This window comes from Battus philenor, unplaced genomic scaffold (assembly GCF_028537555.1).
Source record: "Battus philenor isolate CCGP_79_NKW_IND1 unplaced genomic scaffold, ilBatPhil1.0.hap1 SCAF_27, whole genome shotgun sequence".
NCBI classification, from domain to species: domain Eukaryota; kingdom Metazoa; phylum Arthropoda; class Insecta; order Lepidoptera; family Papilionidae; genus Battus; species Battus philenor.
In genome coordinates, this window is record NW_027181690.1 from 474,790 (window position 1) to 499,418 (window position 24,629).

Consider the following 24,629-nt stretch of genomic DNA (forward strand, 5'->3'; position numbering starts at 1 on the left):
ATCATGTTCTAATTTCAAAAATGCAGTTACAACGAAATTACTACAATATAAATCACTATAATTATTTCAAGTCATATATGCCTCTGCAAGGCATAGACCTCCCCAAAAGTGGCCACGAAGACTAACCTATCTCGTCGGTCCTTCTAGTGGAATCTACCTAGGCCCAGTCTACTGGCACATGGTCGCCGGCTCCCAACGACCATCGGTTGTACGATCACTGTGACCCGCCAACTTCAAGCTATGTCGGAGAGTTTGTTCTGCATCCTTCGCAGCAAGCGTATCACTCACCAAGAATATTGCAGATGGATTTTACACTGAATCTCGCCTTACTTCTTGTCATATTCAGGTTTGTATTATCTGTATGAATGGTTTCAGGTGAACGCCTTACGTGAGATACCAATGACCATGGATGCACAGACCGCGGCCCGCCGGTCGAATACTGGTGGCCCGCCGACAGCAAAAATAATACTCTCGTACATTCGAAAAATATTGAATCCTATTCCAGAAGACTTGCTGAACTTTTACCGATGCATTGATAAAAATATGTATGAAAAGTTGCGCATAAACGCTCTGAAATGTGCCAGCTTATTTGGTTCTACCTATATGTGAACAAACTATTTCAATATTAAATAATAATGAAACAAAAAAATCGAAACCGCCTTGCAAATGATAGTTTGGAAGCAGTTTTACGTGTTGCTACAAATAAATTTGAGACAAATATAAAAAAGATTGTTAGCACTATGCAATGCCATGCTTCAAATTAATAAATTATTTTTTAATTTTAATAAATTATCATCAATTCTTTATTGTCTTTAGTTACCTATACTCCTGGCGGCCGGCCCGTCATCAGTTCATGATTTGCCCGAGTGGCCCCTAGTCTTAATAAGTCTGTGCAACCATGCAATAGACCATGCCCGTCAGAACATAACGAAGAAGTTCATAGTTATTAAAAACTACGAACTACTACTACTGTAGTTCCGGAAATATATCTTTAACCCGCTCTAAAATTAAAATCTTTATCCCGGAACGTAAATACCGTCTAGATTACTTCGCTGCAAACACAGAGTTGAACGGTACTTGTTTTGTAGTGAACTGATTTATCCTTGTTTTGACTGTTAAACCAAGCGACTGCAAGGTATAATGCTATTGCATTAGCTATAATCATATTTAGAGCGCTATCAAAGATTGACAGTTTCAATTGCAGCAGGGAGTCGAAGATAGGAACAACGTATCACCTATCGACAACGAGGAGAGTCGAGGGATCTTTCTAGATTACTGCTGAATGATCACAGGAGAGAGATAAGGAAGAAATAGGCAACAATAGTAGTGTATATGAATAGCCAAGATATATACTTAAATCTGTGATAAATGTAAATAGTAGGGATAAATGAAAACAGAACAAAAAGTTAATCTGCAAGTATTCTAGTAGAAAGGCGACAAAACTGAGGTGATGAATGAAAGGATTAGGAAAAATTAAAGGAACGAAAGACTAAAAGTTGAATGAATAAATAACATTGAGGAGGATAAGATAAGAACGCTATTAATAAAATCTGACAATTTTTTTTTGAAATAGTCCCTGTGTATCCCAAGACAGGGAAAGTATGAGAGGACCCCAAAAACGGGGGCTTTAAAAAAAGGAATAAGCCTTCCGCGAAGATCGACACGATGACTGGTTTTGCGCAGGCGCATATACCGACTACCCGCGACCTTAACTGTCTTGTCGGTCCACGTAGTGGGGATCTTCCCACGCGATTTCTACCGGCTCCTGGTCCCCACTAGAGGACCTTTCAGCTCCAAGGGTTATTGGTTGAATGTGCCCCGAAAAGAAGAAGTCTTCTTCTTCTTCTTGAAGTGCCACTCCAACTAGTGGAGGTTGGCTTTCAGCTTCCTGCTCTCTACCTTATTTTTGGTTCTGCGTAATAGCTCAGCAGCGCTGGCGATTCCGGTCCACTCTCTAATGTTACGAAGCCACGACTTCTTTCTCCTACCAACCTTCCTTTTACCAGCGACCTTTCCCATCATGATAAGTTGAAGGAGATTGTATCGTTGGTGTCGAAAATAAGAAGTAGAAGTAAGTAAATAACGTGGGATTCCCGTTGTACAGAAAATATGACGTCACAACTGAACCGTGGAGAACGTGGGCGTGGGTCGCACCCAGAACCGTTTACAATCGCGGGGCGTAATCGTCTCGCTGTTTGCGCATTTTGATTTACGACTTTGTAAATCGACAATGTGGCGTAAACTTTGTTCGGTCGAAAATAGAACATTCGAGAAATCGCCTCGTCGGAGAGCGTGCAAACTGTAAAACTTTGACGGGTAGAACCGTTCCAGCTGGAACGGTTTTACAAGGTATAGAGCCAGTGATTTTTTCGGTACGAAAGGATATATTCGTCCAAGGAAGTGATGAACTGCCTGAATAATCGTCCTTACTTTGGAGAGAATATCCCGAAACAAAGCACCCTCACATCCAAGCCGATAAATAAGTTCTCATTAGCAAAATCTACGGTACAGAGGCAGGTTCAAGGACGCTCACCATCCACGAGGTTCAAGGGCTAAAGAGCGAGGCTGACATCGTTGTCCATAGAACAAGAGACCCTCGGGCTGTATAACAGTGTCCGTGTGAGGTAGCAATATCACGTCACACACGTGCGTGTATCACACGGACGAGACTCAAGATGCGATGTAAGAAAAGGACCAATATATAGCCACTTCCGCACATGCACCGCCGAATCACTCAACACGAGTTTCACCCCTCCACGGGACATCTTCAGGAGTTATGTTACACCGATTAGTACTCACTCGATGGCAGTTGTGTGATTCGCATTGTTTGCCGCATACGCATTTATCAGCGGGCTGGCGGGGCACTTTGTTGCACGACTACCACTGCATGTGCGGAAGTGGCTAAATATTGATCCTTTTCTTACTTAGGATGGACTTCCGCAAGGTAACGCCTGATTCCATTAAATATTCAAGATGCGATCGCAAGCTTCATCGATGTGAATACGGCAACCGCACAGATACTGGAGCACAACCTCAGGATAGCTGATAGGATTGAGGAAGTGGTCGCACGGTTCGTAATTTTAAAAAACTGGACATTGTTAGGGCGTAGTTAAAATACACGCGAAAAAGTGAGCAAAAAAAATGATAAATGTAAAAAGAAAGGTACGGACGCTAATGTCTGAAATTTAGATCCTAATAAATACATTTAAAAAACTTTTAAATTAAACGGTTTTTTGATACCCATATAGTGGTGGTTGTGGAAAAATATGTACCTAGTCCGCCGTATTGGAACGGCGTCCATCTTGAATTTTAAATTTTGACATAATCATCGTGTTTTACAAGTATAGCCCTTTCATTTGATACCCATATTGGGTTAACGAAAAATATGTAATCCGTCATTTTGTATCGGCGGCCATCTTAGAATTATAATGTTATTGATTTTATTATATTGTATTGTCATCTAAATTAAATATGTGTACCAAATTTCAGATCAATCTGACAACGGAAAAGTGCTTAAATTTCAATTTCTAATTTTGAGCCAAATAAATAACGTACGGGTCGAAGTAAAATAAAACCGTTTAATAATAATAAAGAAGTATCTTTACTTCTGTCTAGCCAACAAAAGAGGAAGAACAAACTCCTATCGACTTAAACACCACGCCGTCACATCTTTAAGAACGCGAAAAGGCACGTACTCTAGATCTAACTCAATGTTTTCCTGTAGTCTGGGTGGACCCTCGAGGGTCCATGGTGAGGTGATGAGGGTTCACATTTCATAAGCCAAGATTCACCAACATCAATACGCTTTTTATAGTCAAGAAATAAAAAGTTAGGTTAGCTTCACCTATCAATATAGGTTACATTTTAACATATTCCACGTGGGGCGTATACGACCACCGCTGCACTTTCCGTTCATTTACAGTACTAATTGAAAAACAAAGGATACTCTAGGACTACCAACTAAAAAAAATAATTATCAAGAAAAAAAAATTAAACTAAACATAATCTAAAAAGAAAAAAAAAAACTAAAAAACTAAACATAATCTAAAATTACAAATGTAATATTACACACATTTCACCAACATTGTTATAACAACAAAACACTTTACATATGAACATTTACACAAACTAACATACCACATAGATACAAACACTAACTAAATACTGCCAGTGTACTCATCTACGTGTATGTAATATTATATTTATATTCAATATATATACTAGTGTGATCAAAAAGTAAGGTGACGTTCTCGTTTAAAATTCCCGGACATTAGGGAGACAGGTAGATTTTTTTTTTCTAGGACTGTCTGTAACATTTGCCAAGCGTCTGTTTGTCAGCTGGAATATCATTTGGTTCAGCCAAAAACATTTTGAAGGATGCTTTGTATCTCAAATGCGTCAAGTTTCTATTGGTCTCGAATTCGAGTGCCGGTCTGGCGTAAAAATCAGGGAGGAGTCAATAGCCTCCCTGATAAGCGAAATAGATAAAAACGCATTCATAGCCCTCTGCAAAACAATTGCAAAATGTGCCATTGAAAGGAACAAAACGCAAACACAATAAATAAATATAAAATAAAAAAAAAGAAAAAAGGATAAAATAGAACCAAAGTGATACATAAAACTGTGATAGAGAATAATTATAATAATGTAAAATTATAAATATTAATTTTTTTTAATTATAAATATTTAAATTATAGTAATAATAATGTAAAATAAAAATGTACAATAAAAAAAATGTAAAATGAAAAATGAAAAATGTAATAACAAAAGAGGAAAGAATGAAAGATTGAACAGAGCAAAAGAGAAAGATAGAAGAACTGTAGCATGAAAGATAGATAATAGACCGAAAGAGACAATAAAGTACGAAAGAAGAGAAAGAAAATAAAAAACTTTGTGAAAAAATAAATTGCAAATAAAGTCCCTGTCCCACCATAAATAGGGGTACGAGAGGCCCCCAATAGCGGGGGTCATTAAAAAAAAAGTCTCTATTGGTCGACGTCGTATTATTGGTTCTTCTCGACTTTTTTACCAAACACTCGACTGATATCGTTCCACAACCACCGCATTCAATTTGGCTCCGTGCGACTTTTGGATATTCAGCAAACCAAGGCCAATGCGGGGACGACGTTTTGACACGATTGAGGAGATAAAAACAGAACCTTGAAGGCTATACTGAAAAAAGACCCTTTCTTGACAACAGTGTGTTTTATCAAACAAACAAGTTCACTTTACTTTTTGATCACAGTATAATATCAGTGATAATATATTATTTCCACATAGTTTTTTTATAACATATTCAGTTTATACTTTTAATTTATGGCAAATATATACACATACCCAGTAAAAAGGATGTCTCAAAGACCGCCAGGATGTCCGATCTAGCTATCACGCGACTTCAAGTGTAAACGTGCCATTAGAAGAACTGACCACCACGTAATAATCAAGTACAGTAATACCCCGCTTTACGCGAGGGATACGTTCCAAAAAAATCGCGTTAACTGAAATTCGCGTATAACGAGGTTTATGATTAAACATAGTCAAAAATTATTACAAACAAAATACAAATCATTTTAATCAATCACTTTAATTTTAGGAACACTTTATGCAACACATACTCTTATTTTTTACGGAAAAATACATCTATTGTCTTTTGGGTAACGTTTTGTTTACGTTCTTGTAAAATACGTTCATAACACCCAACACTGTTTTTAATTGTTTGACAGATGGTCAAGACACCATAGAGAAGTTGATGACTACATTATATTTATATGCACTCTTTCGCGTAATTCGAGGCATTAGAGCGCGAAATTCAATGCAACGCAATTCGCGTTATAGTAAAACCGCGTATAACGGGGTCGCGTAAAGCGGGGTATTACTATAATATGGAACCTATACAATAATCAATAGTTTCAGATAAATTAACATGGTGATAGTATAGTGTTTTTAACCCTTTCATCACCAGCGCCGGAGTTAGGCGGCACCAACCTTGTAATTTGAGCTTATATGTAGATTCCAGTTTTAAGATTTATCACAGCCAAATAAATTACTAAGAATTATTTAATGGAATCAGTCGTTATTTTGCGGAAGTCCATCCCAAGTAAAAAAAGGACCCTTATTTAGCCACTGCCGCACATGCAGTCGTAGTCGTGCAACAAAGTACACTTAAAGAGTGAATTAACGGTGGTAGTTGTGTAATTCGCATTGTTTGCCGCATGCGCATTTATCAGCGGACCGGCGTACGGTGCACTTTGTTGCACGACTACCACTACATGTGCGGAAGTGGCTAAATATTAGTCCTTTTCTTACTTACTAACAATTATCCTAACTTCAATTTTTAATTAATATACCAGTAAAATATTGAAATATGTAACACAAATGAGAAAATTCAAACATCAGCCTACCGCCATGCAATGTGCACACTTCGCACATGCTTGGTTCAATAGCGTCACCGGAACAGACTGCGGTAATGAAAGGGTTGAAATTTAAATAACTATATGCTAAAATTAATTATAGCAGACTATACAGCTAGATGCTATTTGTTTATATTGTGATTAGAAATACGAACCGTACATTCACCTATAGCTTTTATACCTTTAATCAAACACCATGTATATAGCTTCGATACGCGATATATCAATCTCTTTTTTTAACTCTTCTATAATATTAATAAAAAATTTTAGCACTGCTATACGTAAATTATTCTTATAAAAATAGCATGCTATTTAACAGGTATTTTTAACGACATTTTATTATGATATGTAACGGCTAACATTAAACACACGATAAAACAGGAAAAAGGTATATATTTTTTATATAAAGATTTCAATTTAGAAGATCATACGTCAATATTTTTATCATTAGTCGAATAAAAAATACTGGAAAAGTCTAATTTCAATACCTTACCATAGAATCCCATAGCTTTATTCCAGATTAATAAAACGCCTAGAGATACAAGTACAAGAGGCGGTCTTATCACCTCCAGTGATGTGATCGCCTCTTGTACTTCTATATAAACTGTTTCTTTTTTTAGTTATTATCTATGGTTTACAATAAAGTCTAAATAAAATAAACGACTGTTCTGGCGTCGATCAGGACATGCGGTTTAGTAAACCACGATAAAACATGATGGTTACGTAAGAGAGGTAAGGTCTGAAAGCTTGGAATATCTGCTAAAAGTTGCCTGTTTATTATTCTACAGACTTATACAAATTCCTTCCAAGTAAGAAAAGGACCAATATTTAGCCACTTCACATGCATTTGTAGCCGTGCAACAAAGTGCACCGCCCGCCAGCCCGCTGATAAATGCCGTAGCATTCTTACTTAGGATGGACTTCCGCAAGGTAACGCCTGATTCCATTAAATAATTAAGTAGGAGGTTCTACGAGGATCGCTGGACACACATCTACTTTATGTAATATATATATATATACGAGGTGTGTTCAAATAGTATCGCGAATTTTGAATTTTCGCGGGATACGTATATTCGAATTTCGAATTTTATTTTTGGGGCGTTAGGTTGGTACATATGTCTCTCACTTATGCTGACAAGTCCGGCCATGTTAAGTTAATTGTTGACAGCTGCTTTGCTTGCACGTGTTTTGGTTCGTCTCCGATTTTTACCTATTCCAAAAAATTAAACAAAGAACCCGTATCAAATTTTGTGTGAAAAACGTAATTAAGTGCATGGATGCATTCCTAATGTTGACTGTGGCATACGGAGAAGCTACTTTGGACAATAGCATATATATAAAGTAGATGTATATATATATATATATATATATATATATATTACATATAACAGAATTGGAAGGCTGCCGATCACTAAGCCGTCGAGAGACTAGGCTCCAGGGCCCCCAAGAGGAGACAGTGGCCTGGACTGTACTTGACTATAGACACCCACTGCATTGCATAGGCCTCCCCGAATCGCCACGGTCACTGGTCTAGCGCTTACCTATGTCGGTAACTTAAGTTAAGTTGCCGACGCTTTTATCTAGAATGACCAGGAGCAGGCGTCTCCTGTGATATACGATCTCGGCTCGTTTCTAATGAAACCGTAGCCAGGCATCTAGGCACTACGTCCAGGCTTTTAAGACCAGGGTCCAGATAGACTACTGTTTTAATTTCGTGTGTCCTACAACCCAAAAAGTCATAAAATTGAAGTTCTGAAAGAGGGAGTTTACCCCTATAAATTTGAATTCAATCCAATTAATGTCACAACACCCGTTTTTAGGGGGCGAACCTAGGTTGGATCCGAATTGGCACACCTGTGGTCCACGCCGCCGTCCCAACCCGCATACACAACATCAACACTACACAGCTCTACTCGGGTAGAGCGGTTCACTACGTACAAACGATATCGTACAACTGGAATGCGTCAGTTCAGCTTCTGTTTTAACTTTAAGTTCACGGACTCTTCCACTCCGTGAACTCAGTTCAACATCCGCCGAAACCAAGCCAAACAAAATGGTCAAATGCCGTGGCATTTTAGTAAATATTTCTGTAAAAGGTATACATGGTGGTAAGTCTCCTGAGAACCCTGTTGGTCTATATGGACCGCTACTAGAACCTTTAAATCATGATATAACATTACTATATCATAGTTTAAATCAAAAACTTTTTTTCATTTACATGTTGTATCTTCTAATAATGGCGAAATAAAGACTTTGTAATTCAAGAAAAGTTCACTGTTCCAAGCCATTAAATAAAACAGATATGATCATCACGCGAATAGACGTCCACAAGTCTTAGGCCTCCATCAAAAATCACTATGGTCCGGACCGGTCTTGCTTCGGTCCACCTACTGTGGGTCTTTCAACCTCAACCAACATCAATTGCACAAGCAATATGCCTTAACTTTGATGAACATGTTATATAAAAACTCAAATAACCAAAAAATAACTTAAAAAATTTAACAATGCAATTTGAGTAACATTATCACTGATGGAATATATAAAAATAATAGAAATAAAAAATAAAAAAATGAACACACTTCTAACAACACTGCATCTACTTTTCCACTCACGATGAGATCATCCTCCCGGATCCTCTCCGAGTTCTTGCTTGCTGCTCTAAATGTCGCAGCAACATACTTCTGCTCCTCCTTCGTCAGAAGTGTGCATTTCGCTGCCAGCTTCTTACTGGTGTTCCCCATTCTGCAAAAACATACTATTGTACACATGACGCCATTGTATCAAGAATATAAATTATTAATCACTATTAATAATATAAATATTAATTCTATAAATAATATGTATATATATAATATACATATACAGAAAATTAGGATGAATAACACTAAGTATAAATACATAAATAAATGTACATTATATCAATGTGTTGACTACAAAGTTGCTTAGCAAAAGTATAAAAATAAATCTTTATATTTTGTTTCATACAGGTGTCATAAATGATTAATTAAACAAAATCCTGTAATAAGGCATGTGGGTTAATACCAAAAGAATATTTAATGTTTTCATTTTTAAAAAATATGTTACGCAGCCATTGCTTTTAATATTTTTTTTTCTTATTAACTATGGCTATATGGGAAGTCACTTGATGAATGCAGCATAAGACTGATCATCATGTATCTATGGGTTAGATTTATGCCCTGCAGTGGGCATCAGCTGATATGACAATGATTGCATTTGTTCAAAACTCATATCACTACATATTAAAATAATTTATTGTTTACTATCTTTCCCAGTACACTGTATTGACAGAAGTTATAGGCGTCACATTCTAATTGGAAAAATAAATTAATGTAACATATTTCAGCATGTTCACTTTATATAAATAATTGTAAATCAGTGTAAAAACCTTAAAGCTAAAAGAAAGACATGTTTGTATGTATCATAGAGCATTATAAATTTTAATAATACTCATAAATACTTTAAAAACAAAAGGAGACACAAAGTAACATGTTTTTATATTTTAAGTACAGTCCACAAATATTTTTTATTGCACAAGTATGATCTTTTTTGTGAACATTAATTAACATATATATTATACACTTAAATCTTAGCAACAAAATAAAACTATATTTTTTATAATATGAATTATTTAAGAAGCAATTTAATTTTATATAGTAATAAAGAGTGAAATCCATAAATATTTAAACCATTTAAATTTGAAGAATTTATAAGAATAAAAATAAAATAAGTATATGTTGAAAACGTATATATTAAAAATTTAATTAAATTTTATATGAATTAAATTTATAACATAATATATATTAGTAAATAATGACTGAACAAACTTAGAAGAGCTTGGTACAATTTTTTAAGGAAAAACACTATCACCTGATGTAACTAATACAACACTGTGATATACCGTAACAAAAATCACGAGTCATATTCAACCCGACAATTTCCGTAATCAATCAAACAAAACATTGTCAAATTACGGCCTCTATTTAATTAAGCACGTAGTGAGGAAAATGGAAAAACTGCCGCAGTTTAATTATAAAATACATCGCGCCAAAATTTATCAATAACTACATTATATTAATAAAAACAATACCTGTATCAAGCAAACAAAACTCAAATAATAATTTATACCACGTAAAAATTATTTACTGAGGACTATTCATGGTTTAACATATTTACGAGAACTCATAACTGTTTCACCATAAAAAAATATACATTAAAACAATATAAATTTGTTTTATTTAATTAAATTAAATTCGCACTTATTCTGTAGCACTAAATACAAGGTTACCTGTCAAAATATTTTTTATTTACTTTTTCTATCAGCGGCGATAAGTGACAAAGTTGATAAAGTCACTGGCTTCCGACCACTTCAACACGATCCACGTCAACTTCGCGTTCCAGCTTCCAGTGACTGCGAACGGCCTTAATCTTATCGGATATTTGACCGATCTAGAAATAAACCTTTATTACCCACGCTCTACAGGAAAGTTTATTTCATTTTTAATTTAAATAACATATAACATGTTATATCCAGCATAAACCTTAAATTGTTTATTAATAATGTTTATACAATTAATACGTTTTATTTTCCAGTCAAAGGCAATACCAGAAAATTCAAAACTATTTGTTAGTAATTATAAACTAAAGATTCATTTACATTAGAATTTTATATATAGGGCAATCGATAATTTATACAAAAGTGCTTTAAAGAATATTGTTGGAAAACGAGATTCTTTGACCTTAGACAGTACATAATATTTAAAACAATCAACAATACTAAAATTGACTACGAATTAAAGTACACTTATTCCCATAACAGACTAATATGTATTCATGAAAAAAGTATTTAAAAAAAAATAGAATGTAAAATAAGCGTAATAAATTATAGATATATTTCTCCTCCATTAAATTGTTTATTATTTTAACATAGGCAAATACGTTCTATTTACTAAATAAACTAATGCCCAATGCTCTATTAGTCTTAGAAGTGTAAACATTCAGACATCTGAGGAATTTTTTCTTTGATGTATAAATGGGAGCAAGGTAGAGGAATATGAACAAGATATTAACAAATGCCAATAAAATGCAATTAGCCGGTAATTTTTTATTCATTTTTAATTTAGCGAAGGCGTCTCTAATTAAATATAAACAACGAAAACATTTGGCTTATATGAACTCCATGAGTAATTATAATTTTATATAATTAGTATCTCCTTAGAGAAAAAAGTGTCCATACTACAGATCCAACAGTCATTGCCGTGTATGCTTTCATGGCTTTATGAAAAGACTCATTTTCAATTTTTTTTCCTAATGTTTTGTGAAGTATTAACAATAAATGAATTTGTGGAAAAACACTTAAAGCTGTCGCAGCAAATTTTATGCGTGGAAATAAGAATTTAGGTACACAAGCACCAACCAAAATAAAACTAAATAAACTTGCGCTCAGAATTAAGTTATTGTTCGAATTATTTGGGTAAATATATGATCCAATTAAATAACTCCAGTGTGCTAATGAACCCATCCGGATTATCCATAACATTTTCACAAGCAGAGAACTTAGCGCAATAGTAAATATAGTGGTAATGATACACATTTTAGATATGAATTTTCCATTTTTAACGTGTTTTTTCCTTCATGGCATTATAGTTATATATGTTTAGCTTCATCTTAAAGTTAGTAACAATTAATTTTGAGTTGAATTGGTTTAAATCAATTACAAATACACATCATGAAAAAAAAATGCATTCAAACGAAACTTCATTAAATATCATGTCAAATTATTGACAGTCAGTAATTCTTCACTAATATAAAATCTCTTCCGTCCTACATATAGTTTTGGTTATAAACATTTATTAATTTGATAAAAGGTAAATTTTGATTTTACGGCTTCCTTTTTATTAGAGTCGAGAATATGAATCTGATTCGGTACAAACTTCCCACTTTTATTTTTCGTAATAAATAAACATTAAACTAAAATTGACTCTTGAACTTTAATTAAAAAAAATCCTTTTACGGTATACATTAAATGGAAACTATGTAATTACTCTAATGTTAAATAAAAATGTATAATCAAAATCATATTTAATTTGAGTTTAAAAATTTATTGTCATTATTTGTATAATTTATTTTAAAAAAAATATAACTTTAAAGACATGGAGATGGCAATGATTGATGACAATCAAAACTACAAGAATATTTTTTTATCTGGCAATCATTAACCGTGACTTGGAAAATATCATTTTAGACTGTCAATACCGTTCGTGCGTTTTGTGATTGTTTGCTAACCAATTCCGAAATAAGTAAAAATTAAAGAAAATATCTTTCCTATGAGAGTAAAATATCTCTCAACATGACTTTAACAAAAATGGAAGTGGATCCCGTCAAGGGAGAAGGGTTTCGTCCGTACTACATAACCAAAATCGAGGAATTACAACTCATAGTTGCGGAGAAGTCCCAAAATTTAAGACGCTTGCAGGCTCAGCGAAATGAGCTCAACGCGAAGGTGCGTATGCTGCGAGAGGAACTGCAACTATTGCAAGAGCAGGGCTCTTACGTGGGCGAGGTAGTAAAACCGATGGACAAAAAGAAAGTTTTGGTTAAAGTGCATCCCGAGGGTAAGTTCGTAGTCGATTTAGACAAGAACGTCGACATTAATGATGTCACAGCGAACTGCCGTGTTGCTCTTCGAAATGAAAGCTACACTCTTCATAAAATTCTGCCTAATAAAGTAGATCCATTAGTCTCACTTATGATGGTTGAAAAAGTCCCGGACTCTACTTATGAAATGGTTGGTGGGTTAGACAAACAGATCAAGGAGATTAAAGAAGTAATTGAGCTACCTGTTAAGCATCCAGAGCTTTTTGATGCTCTTGGTATAGCACAACCTAAGGGAGTATTGCTCTATGGACCACCAGGAACAGGAAAGACTCTTTTAGCTCGAGCAGTCGCTCACCACACTGAGTGTACATTTATTCGTGTTTCTGGTTCTGAACTGGTGCAAAAATTCATTGGTGAAGGAAGCAGAATGGTGAGAGAACTCTTCGTCATGGCTAGAGAGCATGCTCCATCCATTATATTTATGGATGAAATTGACTCTATTGGCTCTTCCCGTATTGAGTCTGGTAGTGGAGGAGATTCAGAAGTACAAAGAACTATGCTGGAGTTACTTAATCAGCTTGATGGTTTTGAAGCCACAAAGAACATTAAAGTTATAATGGCTACAAATAGAATTGATATCCTGGACCCGGCATTGCTCAGACCAGGTCGTATTGATAGGAAAATTGAGTTCCCTCCACCGAATGAGGAGGCCCGTTTGGATATCTTGAAGATTCATTCAAGAAAGATGAATTTAACTAGAGGTATTAATTTGCGAAAGATTGCCGAGCTCATGCCAGGTGCTTCTGGAGCTGAAGTTAAGGGTGTGTGCACTGAGGCTGGTATGTACGCTCTGCGTGAGCGCAGAGTCCATGTTACTCAGGAAGATTTTGAAATGGCTGTAGCTAAAGTCATGCAAAAAGATTCAGAAAAGAATATGTCCATCAAGAAATTATGGAAGTGAACATTTTTATTTCTATTTCAATATATATTTTTTGTGATTTAGTTCAATAACAAGTACTTTTACTTTTATATTGCTGTTTTATTGATCCTTATATTAATTTACATTTTCATATTAGAAAAAAAGATCTGGATGAAATTTTTTGATTGGCAAATACTCTAGATTCATTTTGATGCTGATTGTTTTTCAAAAAAACACATGATAATAGTGGTCAACCAGATTCAACATAAGAAATTTGTGGTAAGATAATTTTTACAAAATCATTCTTTGTTGTTCATAGAGACACTAGCCATAGTGCCTTTTTAAATATGTCAAGGTCTTTTTTACTACTACAATTTTTTCAGAAAATAGTAAATATAGTGTGTTTTGGTTTGTTTGTTATTAATTACAAAGTCGTTATTTCAGCTCCTAGAAGCCTACTATATACCATAATAACCATTTTTGTCAGACATGTTAGTAATTGTGTTGATATTTTTTTAATAAAGCCTCTTCTATGGGGACCTCTTGTACCCCCTTATCTATTGTGGGACAGGGACTTTGTTTTTATTTAATATTTATACATGCTCGTCTATTGGTCCTCCTATGATCTTTCATCCCTTTATTTTCTTTCATTCCCTTTCATATCCATTTTTCCTATTAATTCGATACCATTCTTTCTTGTCCTCATACCTTAACTATTACAATTTCTTTGTTTTTATTTTGATCTATTCTAGGTATACATTTTTATATGTATTATTTTATTTACAATTTTTCAATTTTAGCTCAACTACTGTTTCTTTTTATCAAGTTTTCCATAATCGTTCTGCTCATTGTGTTGGTATTATGGTATGCGAGGATGTTGCTGCTCATCCTCTGCAAACATTTGTGAGCAGTGGCAATCTTATATAATTAATACATAATATGTGAACTACATAAAATGAAATCTAGGAATTAAACCTGCAACCTAAAGTCTCAAGTTTCAGTCCTCTATAGCTGGGCTACCACTGTTCAGTCTAGTATTAGAGTAGTTCATTGTTATGCTTTATACCTTAAAATCCATCATAAGATATATCTACATACTGACATTAAAATGTTAGATGACTTTAAAATTGTTTTTTTTTATTTATAAAACCTTTTTTTTTTGTTTTAACTTGCCCATTTCAGAATTAAAATACATTTTAAAATTGAATATTTATTATTAATTACAATGATACATTTTTTATACAGCATTAACTACACTTTTTCACAATTAAAATGTAGAATGATTAAAAGAATTAATAAAATTAACTTATATCTGCCAGCAGAGTATTAATTAAATTTAAATTATTACATTAAAATATTTCATCAATTAATAATAACAATAATTAATTTCCTTTCGTTTTTCTTGTTTCTCTTACATATGTTTCTGATTCAGAGTCAGAATCATGAAGTGTTTCAAAGTTGAGGCCAGCAGTACCCTGTAAAATTAGGACTTATTACATATACAGAAACAAATATTAATTTAAAATATTATAATGATTTATTAAAATATAAATTGTAGTTGCAGTAAAATCCAGATGTTACCAAAACTTTTTTGTTATAGACCATTTTAAAAACAACTGATTCTGATAGACCCATGCAGTTACATTTCTACAATGAAATTGAATCAACTATGGTAATTTGCATTTCAACTGAGTTTTATCACAAATCAATAGTTTGCAATAACACACCACAAGTTGTATTGCATTAAGATCTGCTATGTATTGTAATATATATGTTTTTATAACAGTCATTGCGTTTCTAAAGTCAGGTCTACATTTTAATTCTGTACTAATGACAGCAGATCAATTTTTATTTGACCTGAATGACTTTCATATGTAATGTTTATTAACAAAATTACATATATGTAAATATCAAATCCGTTTAGATTTATAGATAATAAATATTTTTCTTAATTGATATTTAAATTATAAAGTATCAAGAATGTTTTTTGTTCTATATTTAGGGATAATGACATTTCGAATTTGACACATTTTGTATGAACGCATTTAATACTTACAATAGGCCGATTAGATCTCCTAAAGGTTTCCCGCCATGCGAATCTTACAAACTGCAATGGATTTACGAATTCGTGCGCCGGTCTGTGAAATTAGTTTTAATTTTGATTTGTAAAAAATCTAATTGTAAACAATTGAAAAATGACAAAATAATCTTGATTGTTCAAGTGATTTACTTTAGTAAATATAATTGACGTGGCTTGCGTACCCGGTTGTGGGCATCTCTATCGTCGGGTTGTCCAGCCCAAGGTTCGGTGTTCGTTCAGTACCGTCGTTTTGATATCTAACCCTGAAATTTAATATTAATATCATCCAATATTATAATTTAGTAAAATCATTCTATAATGGCATGATTTTGAAAGATTAATACACACTTTGTCTAATGATGTAATCAAAACCAAAATAAAAAAAAAGAAATTTAATAATAATTTTTTTTTAATATTTTCGGACGTTGCTACAGGCTCCATCAGATGACATTGACTTGACCTTAATTTATGGGACTTATGGCATGTAGTTATGTTTAGGGCTTTCAATACCGGAATCCCGGACGATTTTTGTCCGTTATTAAAAAATGGTATTTATGTAAAAACATCGGTATTTTGGTATTACATTATACATACAAAATGAAAGTTATTAATATTATTTCATAAATACTTTCTATTTAGTTATATTTTTTTGCTTCTTTAATTATATAATGCCATACGAGCCTATTATATGTAAAATTAACATACAATTTAATACGTATTTTTTTACTTGTACGTTTTTGTTGTATCTATCTACTTCTACTCTCTATGTAATAAAATAAATCATATCATATAAAATTTATTGGATTTCATATATTATTTGTTAACAAGTCAATATAACAATTGAGTTAAGTTAAATTTTAATGACGCTCTTGCAATCTTCAGTTTTAAAAAAAACGTCTCATTGCCATTTTAAACGAGCAATACTTCGAACTACGTCGATGATATGGGTTCTTCTGTTGATCTTGAAGTTTCGCTGCAGTAGCGATTTTTCCTTACATAGCTCTTTTAATTACTCTGTGTGAATTCGAGTCTTATAAATAATAACTTTTATTTAAAAAAAAATTACAGAAAATTTGTAACGCAGTATCTTTAAGTCAAAATTATTTAATAGTTAAAAATATCTTACTGAACATAGCTCCTGGCCATCTTCGAAGGGCGACGTATAAAGTGGTAGTACAGGAAGAGGCAGATGTAGGCGCTGAAGAGAACCAGGACGATGGTGACCAGCGTGTAACGATACGGGTGACGTTCGTAGTCCTGCTGTGACCACCCGTTGAATAACGGCAACTGAAACCAAAAGTCAATTGACGAACTTTTTCTTTTCTTTTTATTCCTCTAATAAAAAAGAGTTACTTTTCTTTATAGAATTCTCTTGTTACATTTATTTATATTTATTGGAATCAGGCGTTATTTTGCGGAAGTCCATCCTAAGTAAGAAAAGGACCAATATTTAGCCACTTCCGCACATGCAATGGTAGTCGTGCAACAAAGTGCACCGCCCGCCAGCCCGCTGAATTACACAACTACCACCGTTAATTTACATTACACGTGTTTCACCCCTCCACGGGGCATCTTCAGGCCAAACACAGAGTTAAAAAGTTTCTGTGTTTGGCACTAATCGGTGTAACATAACTCCTGAGGAAGTGGCTAAATATTGGTCCTTTTCTTACATTTATTTATATCTGAACATGTAGAAATAATATGGCGGTAAATATTTATGTAAAATTATTAATTATTCAACAATTAAATTTTATCTAACGTTGCATCGAACAGGGGAATCCCATATCAGAGCGCTATGTATCTACGTCTGTCAAAAGATGGCGCTCTGCAATACTTCTCGCCTTGTGATTGGCTGACGATTTTGTTTGGTTGAATTTTGTTTTTAGCTTTTAAAAGTTTGTAGTATGGATTAAGTTTTATCAATATACACCAATACCTCACTCTGCGTCGTGGTTACGTTCCAAAAACACACGACGCAAATTGAAACGCCGCAAAGTGAATTAAGATTTTCTATAGCAAAACCATGTAAAGATCGAAGATCCGTTCCAGGGTCAAGAAAATACTACCATTTAAAAAAAATTGAAGTAAGTAAATATTTAAAAATCAAAAATATTATAACTCTGCCAATAAATAAATTAGAAAAATATATGCCTTTTTTGTACCCAGAAACAACACGTAAAAAATTATATAAATTAATTATTCTCTTAAAAAAAACACAACACACTACGTAATTGAAACTGAACTTCAAAATTAGCAAAACAAAGTGAAAATAAAACTGTATTCAAATTGCGTTGATTTTTAGTTAGAAAGGGAATCCCCGAGTTTTGATGGTATGGTGCAATTAGAAACAAAAGTGTTGCCATCTTTCAGAAAAACAGAAAATTTAAAAAAATATATTAAAGACTCGAACTCAAAACAACGCAACCACGTAAATCTAACGACGCACAGTAAAAATTAGTACTAATTAAGCAGCGACGCAACTTCGAAAAAAACGCAAAACGAAATTATTGGTGTATACATTTCTACTTTGGACTTACCGGTTCTAGTGAGAATCCTACAAGCCCTATTACGTGCTTATTTGCGGTGTGAGTAAGTCCTTTATAAGATGAGCATAGTAAAGGTTGGGGGAAGTTGATGGATGCATGCATCGCAAGACGGGTAATCGTGTCAATCTTTGGGGAATGTCTATATCTTGCATTGGGTGTCTATAGGCTCATGATGATGATGATAAAGCCTATTACTTTTATCAACGGTCTGTTGCTAGTTTTTAGACAAACATATCATCCAAAAGAGCAAAATATAACTAAAACTAAATTGTTATCAAGAGTCATTTCTTATCTCCTGCCTTTCATATATAAAAACATTTTTAATAAATAAATTGAGATCGTAAAAAAACATTGTAAATATTCGGATTTAAGTAAGAAAAGGACTAATATATAGCTACTTCCGCTATGTAGCAGTAGTCGTGCAATGAAGTGCACCGCCCGCCAGCCCGCTGAGAAATGCGCGTGCGGCAAACAATACGAAACAACTACCACCGTTAAATCACTCAACACGTGTTTCACTTCTCCACGAGGCATCCTCAGGAGTAATGTTACAGTTTTGTAACATTTTGCGCATTTATCAGCGGGCTGGCGGGAGGTGCACTTTATTGCACGACTACTTCTACATAGCGGAAGTAGCTATGTATTAGTCCTTTTCTTACTTAGGATGGATTTCTGCAAAGTATCGCCTGAATCTATTAGATATTCGGATTTAAATTAATTATTATTTACTAACTATTCCTGCAAACTTTTAATGCCAGAAATTAATGACCTGTTCCATTCTAGAATTAATATTTATTTATTCCATTAGAATAAATATTTATATATTCTACTGGAATGCGACATCAATTCTAAAATATATTACATTAATTTTAATGTAACATATTTCAGAATGATCACTTTATACAGGTTGATTCGAAATAGATGTAAATGCTTTCAAGCTTTTTGCTGACCTATACATTTATCCCATTAAAATTTTTATACCGATAAATAATCAAGTTGATTTAACTTTTCAGTATTTTCACTATAAACATAATTTTCATACGGGAACTTCTTTCAGCCCCAGAAATACTAGTACCACAGGTTGAAGTCGTTGTTTTAGACATCCATTACTATATTAATTATTTTGTGTGTCAATGAAGAAACAGCACTAAAAAAAAGGAAACATAGTGTTCTTAATTTGAAAAACAAACCTGTCCCTGTTTAACGAGAGGGCAGCGGCCGTCAGTTGGCAAGGCGCCGTCGTCGCACAAGCACATGGGCCCAGCCTCGTCCAGCACGCACACGCCCGCGCACGCGAAGCCTTCGCAAATGTCCATCACGTCATCTCTCTGAACACTCTCGTGGCGTATCACGAACGTGTTTGCATCAAACACTAAATACAAGTAGGGCTCGCAGGCCTTCGCCCCGTGTAGCAAGCATCGGTTCAACTTGAAAGTGTTTGCGCTTAGAAAGAATATGGAGTCCTCGAAAATTGCAAGGCCCTGCGGTGCTTGAAGATTCCGATCGTTGGACAGGACCGTCTTACTGTAACAAAATATACACAAATGCATTCTTTTTTTAAATATTCCGCTTTCCAGATAGAAAATAAAACCGTTTTCGTTGCGTATCAGGAAGAACGAATTTGTTATTTCATAGATAAAACACGTTAAGAGGAAACAGCCTTTTGCGTGCAGAGAGGTTACTTATCTTAATTGATATAAAAGACCACCGTGTGAAGTTAACTACAAAATGACTGTTCAATACAGATTGTTTCTAATTTAATTTATGAATGTACCCTAATTCGCAAGGTGTCATAGTTGTGGAGAAGAATCAGGAAAAAACGCCACAACAACACATGTTTTAATAAAGTTTAACACAGATCTATACATATACACTTTATCAGATATAGCGTACATGAAATCAAAATAATCAAGCGACATCGCTGCCAAGGATGACAAGAAGCAATAAGCTTTCTTCTTCAATTTATTTTTAATATGCGTTTTGATTTTTCTGTTCCGAATTTGATTCCGTTTATTGCATGGCGTACAGTACTGCACATAGCTCGATATAGAACGCGACACACTTTCCATAACGTACCACGATTCTGGCTAATGGATACGAAGGAAGCAGAACTTTTCACCACATACCTTCCATCTTAGAGTAGAAGAAGTTCATTACTTACAGATTGTTTCCATCGTAATCCATCCTCAGCACGTGAGACGGCCCCGTCTCAGCCACGTACAGCATCATGGCGAAGGAGTCCACCGCCAGGCCGGTGCAGTTCCTGACAGTGGCTACATCCACCAGCCGGCGCCCGCTCAGCGACGCCGACCGCACTATTGACTCCAGCTCACGGTTGACACAGTAGAACATGCGCCGAGATGAAGGATCTACAACTAGAGCTGTTACCTGGAAATTTCCTGCACTTTGACAACCAGACAATTATTTAATGGAATCAGGCTTTACGTCGTGGAGGTCCATCCTAAGTAAGAAAAGGACCAATATTTAGCCACTTCCGCACATGCAGTGGTAGTCGTGCAACAAAGTGCACCGCACGTCAGCCCGCTGATAAATGCGTATGCGGCAAACAATGCGTGAGTCCAATGACTCTGTGTCTTGTCTCTATCAGCGGGCTGGCGGACGGTGCATTTTATTGCACGACTACTACTGCATGTGCGGAAGTGGATAAATATTGGTCTTTTTCTTACTTCGCTACTTTGAAAGAGATCCTGGGCTAGGCGCACTCTGCACCCTGCCATTTCAAACCCGCGAAATATTCAAATGCCATTTAGGCAGCAGTGACAGTCCGCTAAAAAGAAATAGACTGTTTGAAACTCACGTCGGCGTCGGATGGCAGTTTTTGCAGCTTAGCGCATCTTCTCTTCTGGACGTTGCAGACCCGGAAACATCTCGCGCCTGGAGTGACATCAACAAAGTATACGTTCCCTGTGATCCAGTCTACTGCCACCTGGAACCAAATTTCTTATAAATACAAAACTAGTATAAATTTACTTTGTTGGAATAAAACATATGGCATTATTATGACAGGAATAATTTTTTTTAATTTTATTTCGAAAAAGATTACATATAAATAGTAAAATGAAATTGAACACATGAATAAATCAGATTGCTAATAATAAGTTTTGCATCGCATAAACTATACTTTAGAAAGATTTGTGGGTACACAAGATGGCGGCCCAGCGGACAAGCGGTTTTTAAAAATCTAACGTCTAGAAGGACATTGCCTTTTTGATGCGCTTCAGATTACATTTATTTGTATTAAATGGCAAGAATTTTTAATTTATTTAATGTACACTATATAATAAAGTCAGATTTTATTATAAAGTATAGTGTAAATCTGAAACAATTATAATACACGCATTTTTGTGTGTGTTAACTTCGGAAAAGATTCTAAATATAATAAAAATTTAAAAACATTTATAACACAAACTAAAAGCCGCCTATAGAATCATTTTCAAGAAATTGTTTGCTAAGGGCCGTCTTCCTATCGTTCTATATATATTATATTTCAATATCCAAGTGACGAAGAAATATATTGAATGCCTTCGTACTGCACAAGTAAAACTACTTACTCCTAGTAATTGGTTACAAAGAGTAGGTCCACTAAGTATTGGTCGTACCGAAAGGCAGTTAGATTAGTCTTTTAACCAATTTATGCAAATAATTATAAAGCCATTTATAATATTAAATACAAAAGATGTATTATTAATATGTTAAGTAAGAAAAGGACCAATATTTAGCTAATTCCGCACATGCAGTGGTACTCGTGCAACAAAGTGCACCGCCCGCCAGCACGCTGATAAATGCGCATGCGGCAAACAATGCGAATTACACAACTGCCACCGCTAAATCACTCAACACGTGTTTCACCCCTCCACGGGGCATCCTCAAGACTAATGCTACACCGATTAGTGCCAAACACAGTCTCTATTAATATATTGTCGACATTTCAATTGTAGAAAATGATATATTTTAACAATAAAAATTAAAAATACTGCAAAAATCTTTTATAGTAGCCTTCGTTTCGAAATTTGCAGGCCTCGTATTGAAAATTCCAAATTTGAAAACCATATTTGTGTTACTTTTACAGCTCCAATGCACAGATAATAACTGTGAACTTTCTTTTGAGATAACCCACGTACAATTAAACTTAGGGTAAAAAATTATTGCATGCTTCAAGATGTAAATTTTACCTTTGAAGGCCTTCCAATATTAGTGACGATCATATCATCACGTGTCGCGTTCACTTCTATCAGCCTCTTGGAGGGAGATGATGTCACGTATAGTAAATTCTTCCTGAAAGTTTGAACTAATTTATTACAAGAAATTTAATTATCTGTGGCAGTACTGTAATGATACCGACTGTTATATTTCCTAAACAATTACTATAGTAACAAAAGGTGAAGTGAAATAAAATAGAAACCATATTAATAACTCATTGTATATAATATATTTTAAATTTTAATTAACTATTTTTAAATACACAGCATTGAATTGCGCGCCGGAGGAAACATTTTCAAATAAGACCTCTTTTGAGGTCTAAAGTCGTAAGTTAGATGTTTCTTACGTGTGATCACTTTTCTCTTCAATCTTTTTTATTTAACGCGGTCTAATCTTTCTACAATGTTAAATAAAGTATATTTTTTTATTGTTGTATCATCTATAAAGGAACACATAACATAACCATTACATATACGGTAAATTTTAATGTACCTTTATGTGTATTGCTGGTGCACCTAAATAAATAAATGTATATATTTTTTGGACGAAACATATAGTTTGCAAAGGGATTTTAGATTTTATAACTAGCTGAATCGACAAAAGTTCTATCTCATCTAGTACATTATAAGCCAGGCAATAGCAACCGCCCAATGTTCTGAGCTCCCGAAAGCCTTTTATGGGAACCTCTTGGCTTTTCACTATTTTATTGATTACATATAACAGGCTGTATGAATTTACCTGACGTTAAAGTCAAGATCGTTGATGGTGGCCAATTTCGCATCGTGATATTCCAGCCTCAGCTTGTAGTCCGGGAAAACCGATCGCACTGTGTTCCCGGACACATACAGAACTGATACAGCGCCGCGCACCGCCTTGCATGATCGACGATCTGACCTGGATAACGGAATGTTGATATAAAGGCTTGTGTCTGACGCCACAGGTATCTTGGACAAATATTTGAAATCACAACAGGAATGTGAGTGCTCTGTAATTTTTGAAAAGTTCAAGGACCCTTCCGTTCCGTGAACCCATTACTGATGAAGCTGTAAAACCTTCAGAGCTAACAGCAACTTCTGCAGAAACAATACTTCAACCTCACAGTACGATCCGATTCCAGGGTTAGTGTGATAAAGAAATATGAGGTTTCACAATTCGTTAATAGGGATGTACGCGCAAATGAAAAAGATCTAAAACATTGTTTTGACTTGGCCTATTCTATAGAATATATTTTAAGACGCTCAGCGAATCTTGTTTGCTTACATGTTCTATATTTAGCAGAACAAAATTGCAAGGAAAAATTCTATAGTCAAATCTAATCTAATGTCGAAATGTAGATACAGTACCCGGCGATAGTTGCACATCGACCTTTGAAAAGAGACAGTCGGCTAATTTCGCCTTCGTCGAGCACTATCTCTGTACCACACTTCCTATGTGACGTTTTGTCAGTCGTTGTATTTCGTGCGACAGAGATAACGCTCTACGAAGCCGAAATTAACCGATTGTCTCTTTGCTAAGGTCGATGTGTGCAATATTTATCGTCGGGTACTGTACAGGGGATTCCCAAAATTAACTAAATTTTATAAGTGTTGCAATTTTTTAGTACAAACAAAACAATAGTATACTACTAACATCTGTGCAATACACAATACATATTTTGCATATCCCCGTTTTCATAGGATATTCGACCTTATTTAGGTCTATTTAAATGGGCAACAATGTTATTTTAGAATTATTTATTTTCAATAAATGCAAAGTTACAGTTTGACCCGATAGCAAGCAATTGATCTATTCAATATTTATCTTTCTTTTTGACATGTTAACCCAGTTTTGCAATATTT

General features: G+C 34.5%; 3 protein-coding genes across 5 annotated transcripts in view; 1 reads left to right on the forward strand and 2 right to left on the reverse strand.

The window, feature by feature from the left end:
• Nucleotides 1-10,821, reverse strand: part of LOC137925633 (MTOR-associated protein MEAK7) — a 38,539-nt gene extending 27,718 nt beyond the window's left edge. Inside the window, exons 1-2 of one of the 3 annotated variants that reach the window (XM_068769107.1) lie at nt 10,740-10,821; nt 9,023-9,152 (exon numbers count right to left, since the gene is read on the reverse strand). In XM_068769107.1, coding sequence (XP_068625208.1) covers nt 9,023-9,151 — 129 coding nt within the window. In that variant the 5' untranslated portion in view covers nt 9,152; nt 10,740-10,821. Of the gene's footprint in view, nt 1-8,989; nt 9,153-10,716 lie in introns of all 3 variants that reach the window. The other 2 variants (XM_068769105.1, XM_068769106.1) reach the window with 2 other exon arrangements.
• Nucleotides 10,822-12,661: 1,840 nt separating this feature from the next.
• Nucleotides 12,662-14,054, forward strand: Rpt6 (26S proteasome regulatory subunit Rpt6). Its single transcript, XM_068769108.1, has one exon. It carries the CDS (start codon nt 12,778-12,780, stop codon nt 13,984-13,986), a length of 1,209 nt encoding a protein of 402 aa, XP_068625209.1. The 5' UTR covers nt 12,662-12,777; the 3' UTR covers nt 13,987-14,054.
• A 1,209-nt stretch (nt 14,055-15,263) lies between these two features.
• Nucleotides 15,264-24,629, reverse strand: part of yl (Putative vitellogenin receptor yl) — a 47,861-nt gene continuing 38,495 nt past the window's right edge. Inside the window, exons 29-37 of the mRNA XM_068769123.1 lie at nt 23,530-23,685; nt 22,764-22,866; nt 21,389-21,517; nt 20,732-20,958; nt 19,761-20,094; nt 17,151-17,311; nt 16,207-16,287; nt 16,001-16,082; nt 15,264-15,419 (exon numbers count right to left, since the gene is read on the reverse strand). Coding sequence (XP_068625224.1) covers nt 15,327-15,419; nt 16,001-16,082; nt 16,207-16,287; nt 17,151-17,311; nt 19,761-20,094; nt 20,732-20,958; nt 21,389-21,517; nt 22,764-22,866; nt 23,530-23,685 — 1,366 coding nt within the window. The 3' untranslated portion in view covers nt 15,264-15,326. The remainder of the gene's footprint in view (nt 15,420-16,000; nt 16,083-16,206; nt 16,288-17,150; nt 17,312-19,760; nt 20,095-20,731; nt 20,959-21,388; nt 21,518-22,763; nt 22,867-23,529; nt 23,686-24,629) is intronic.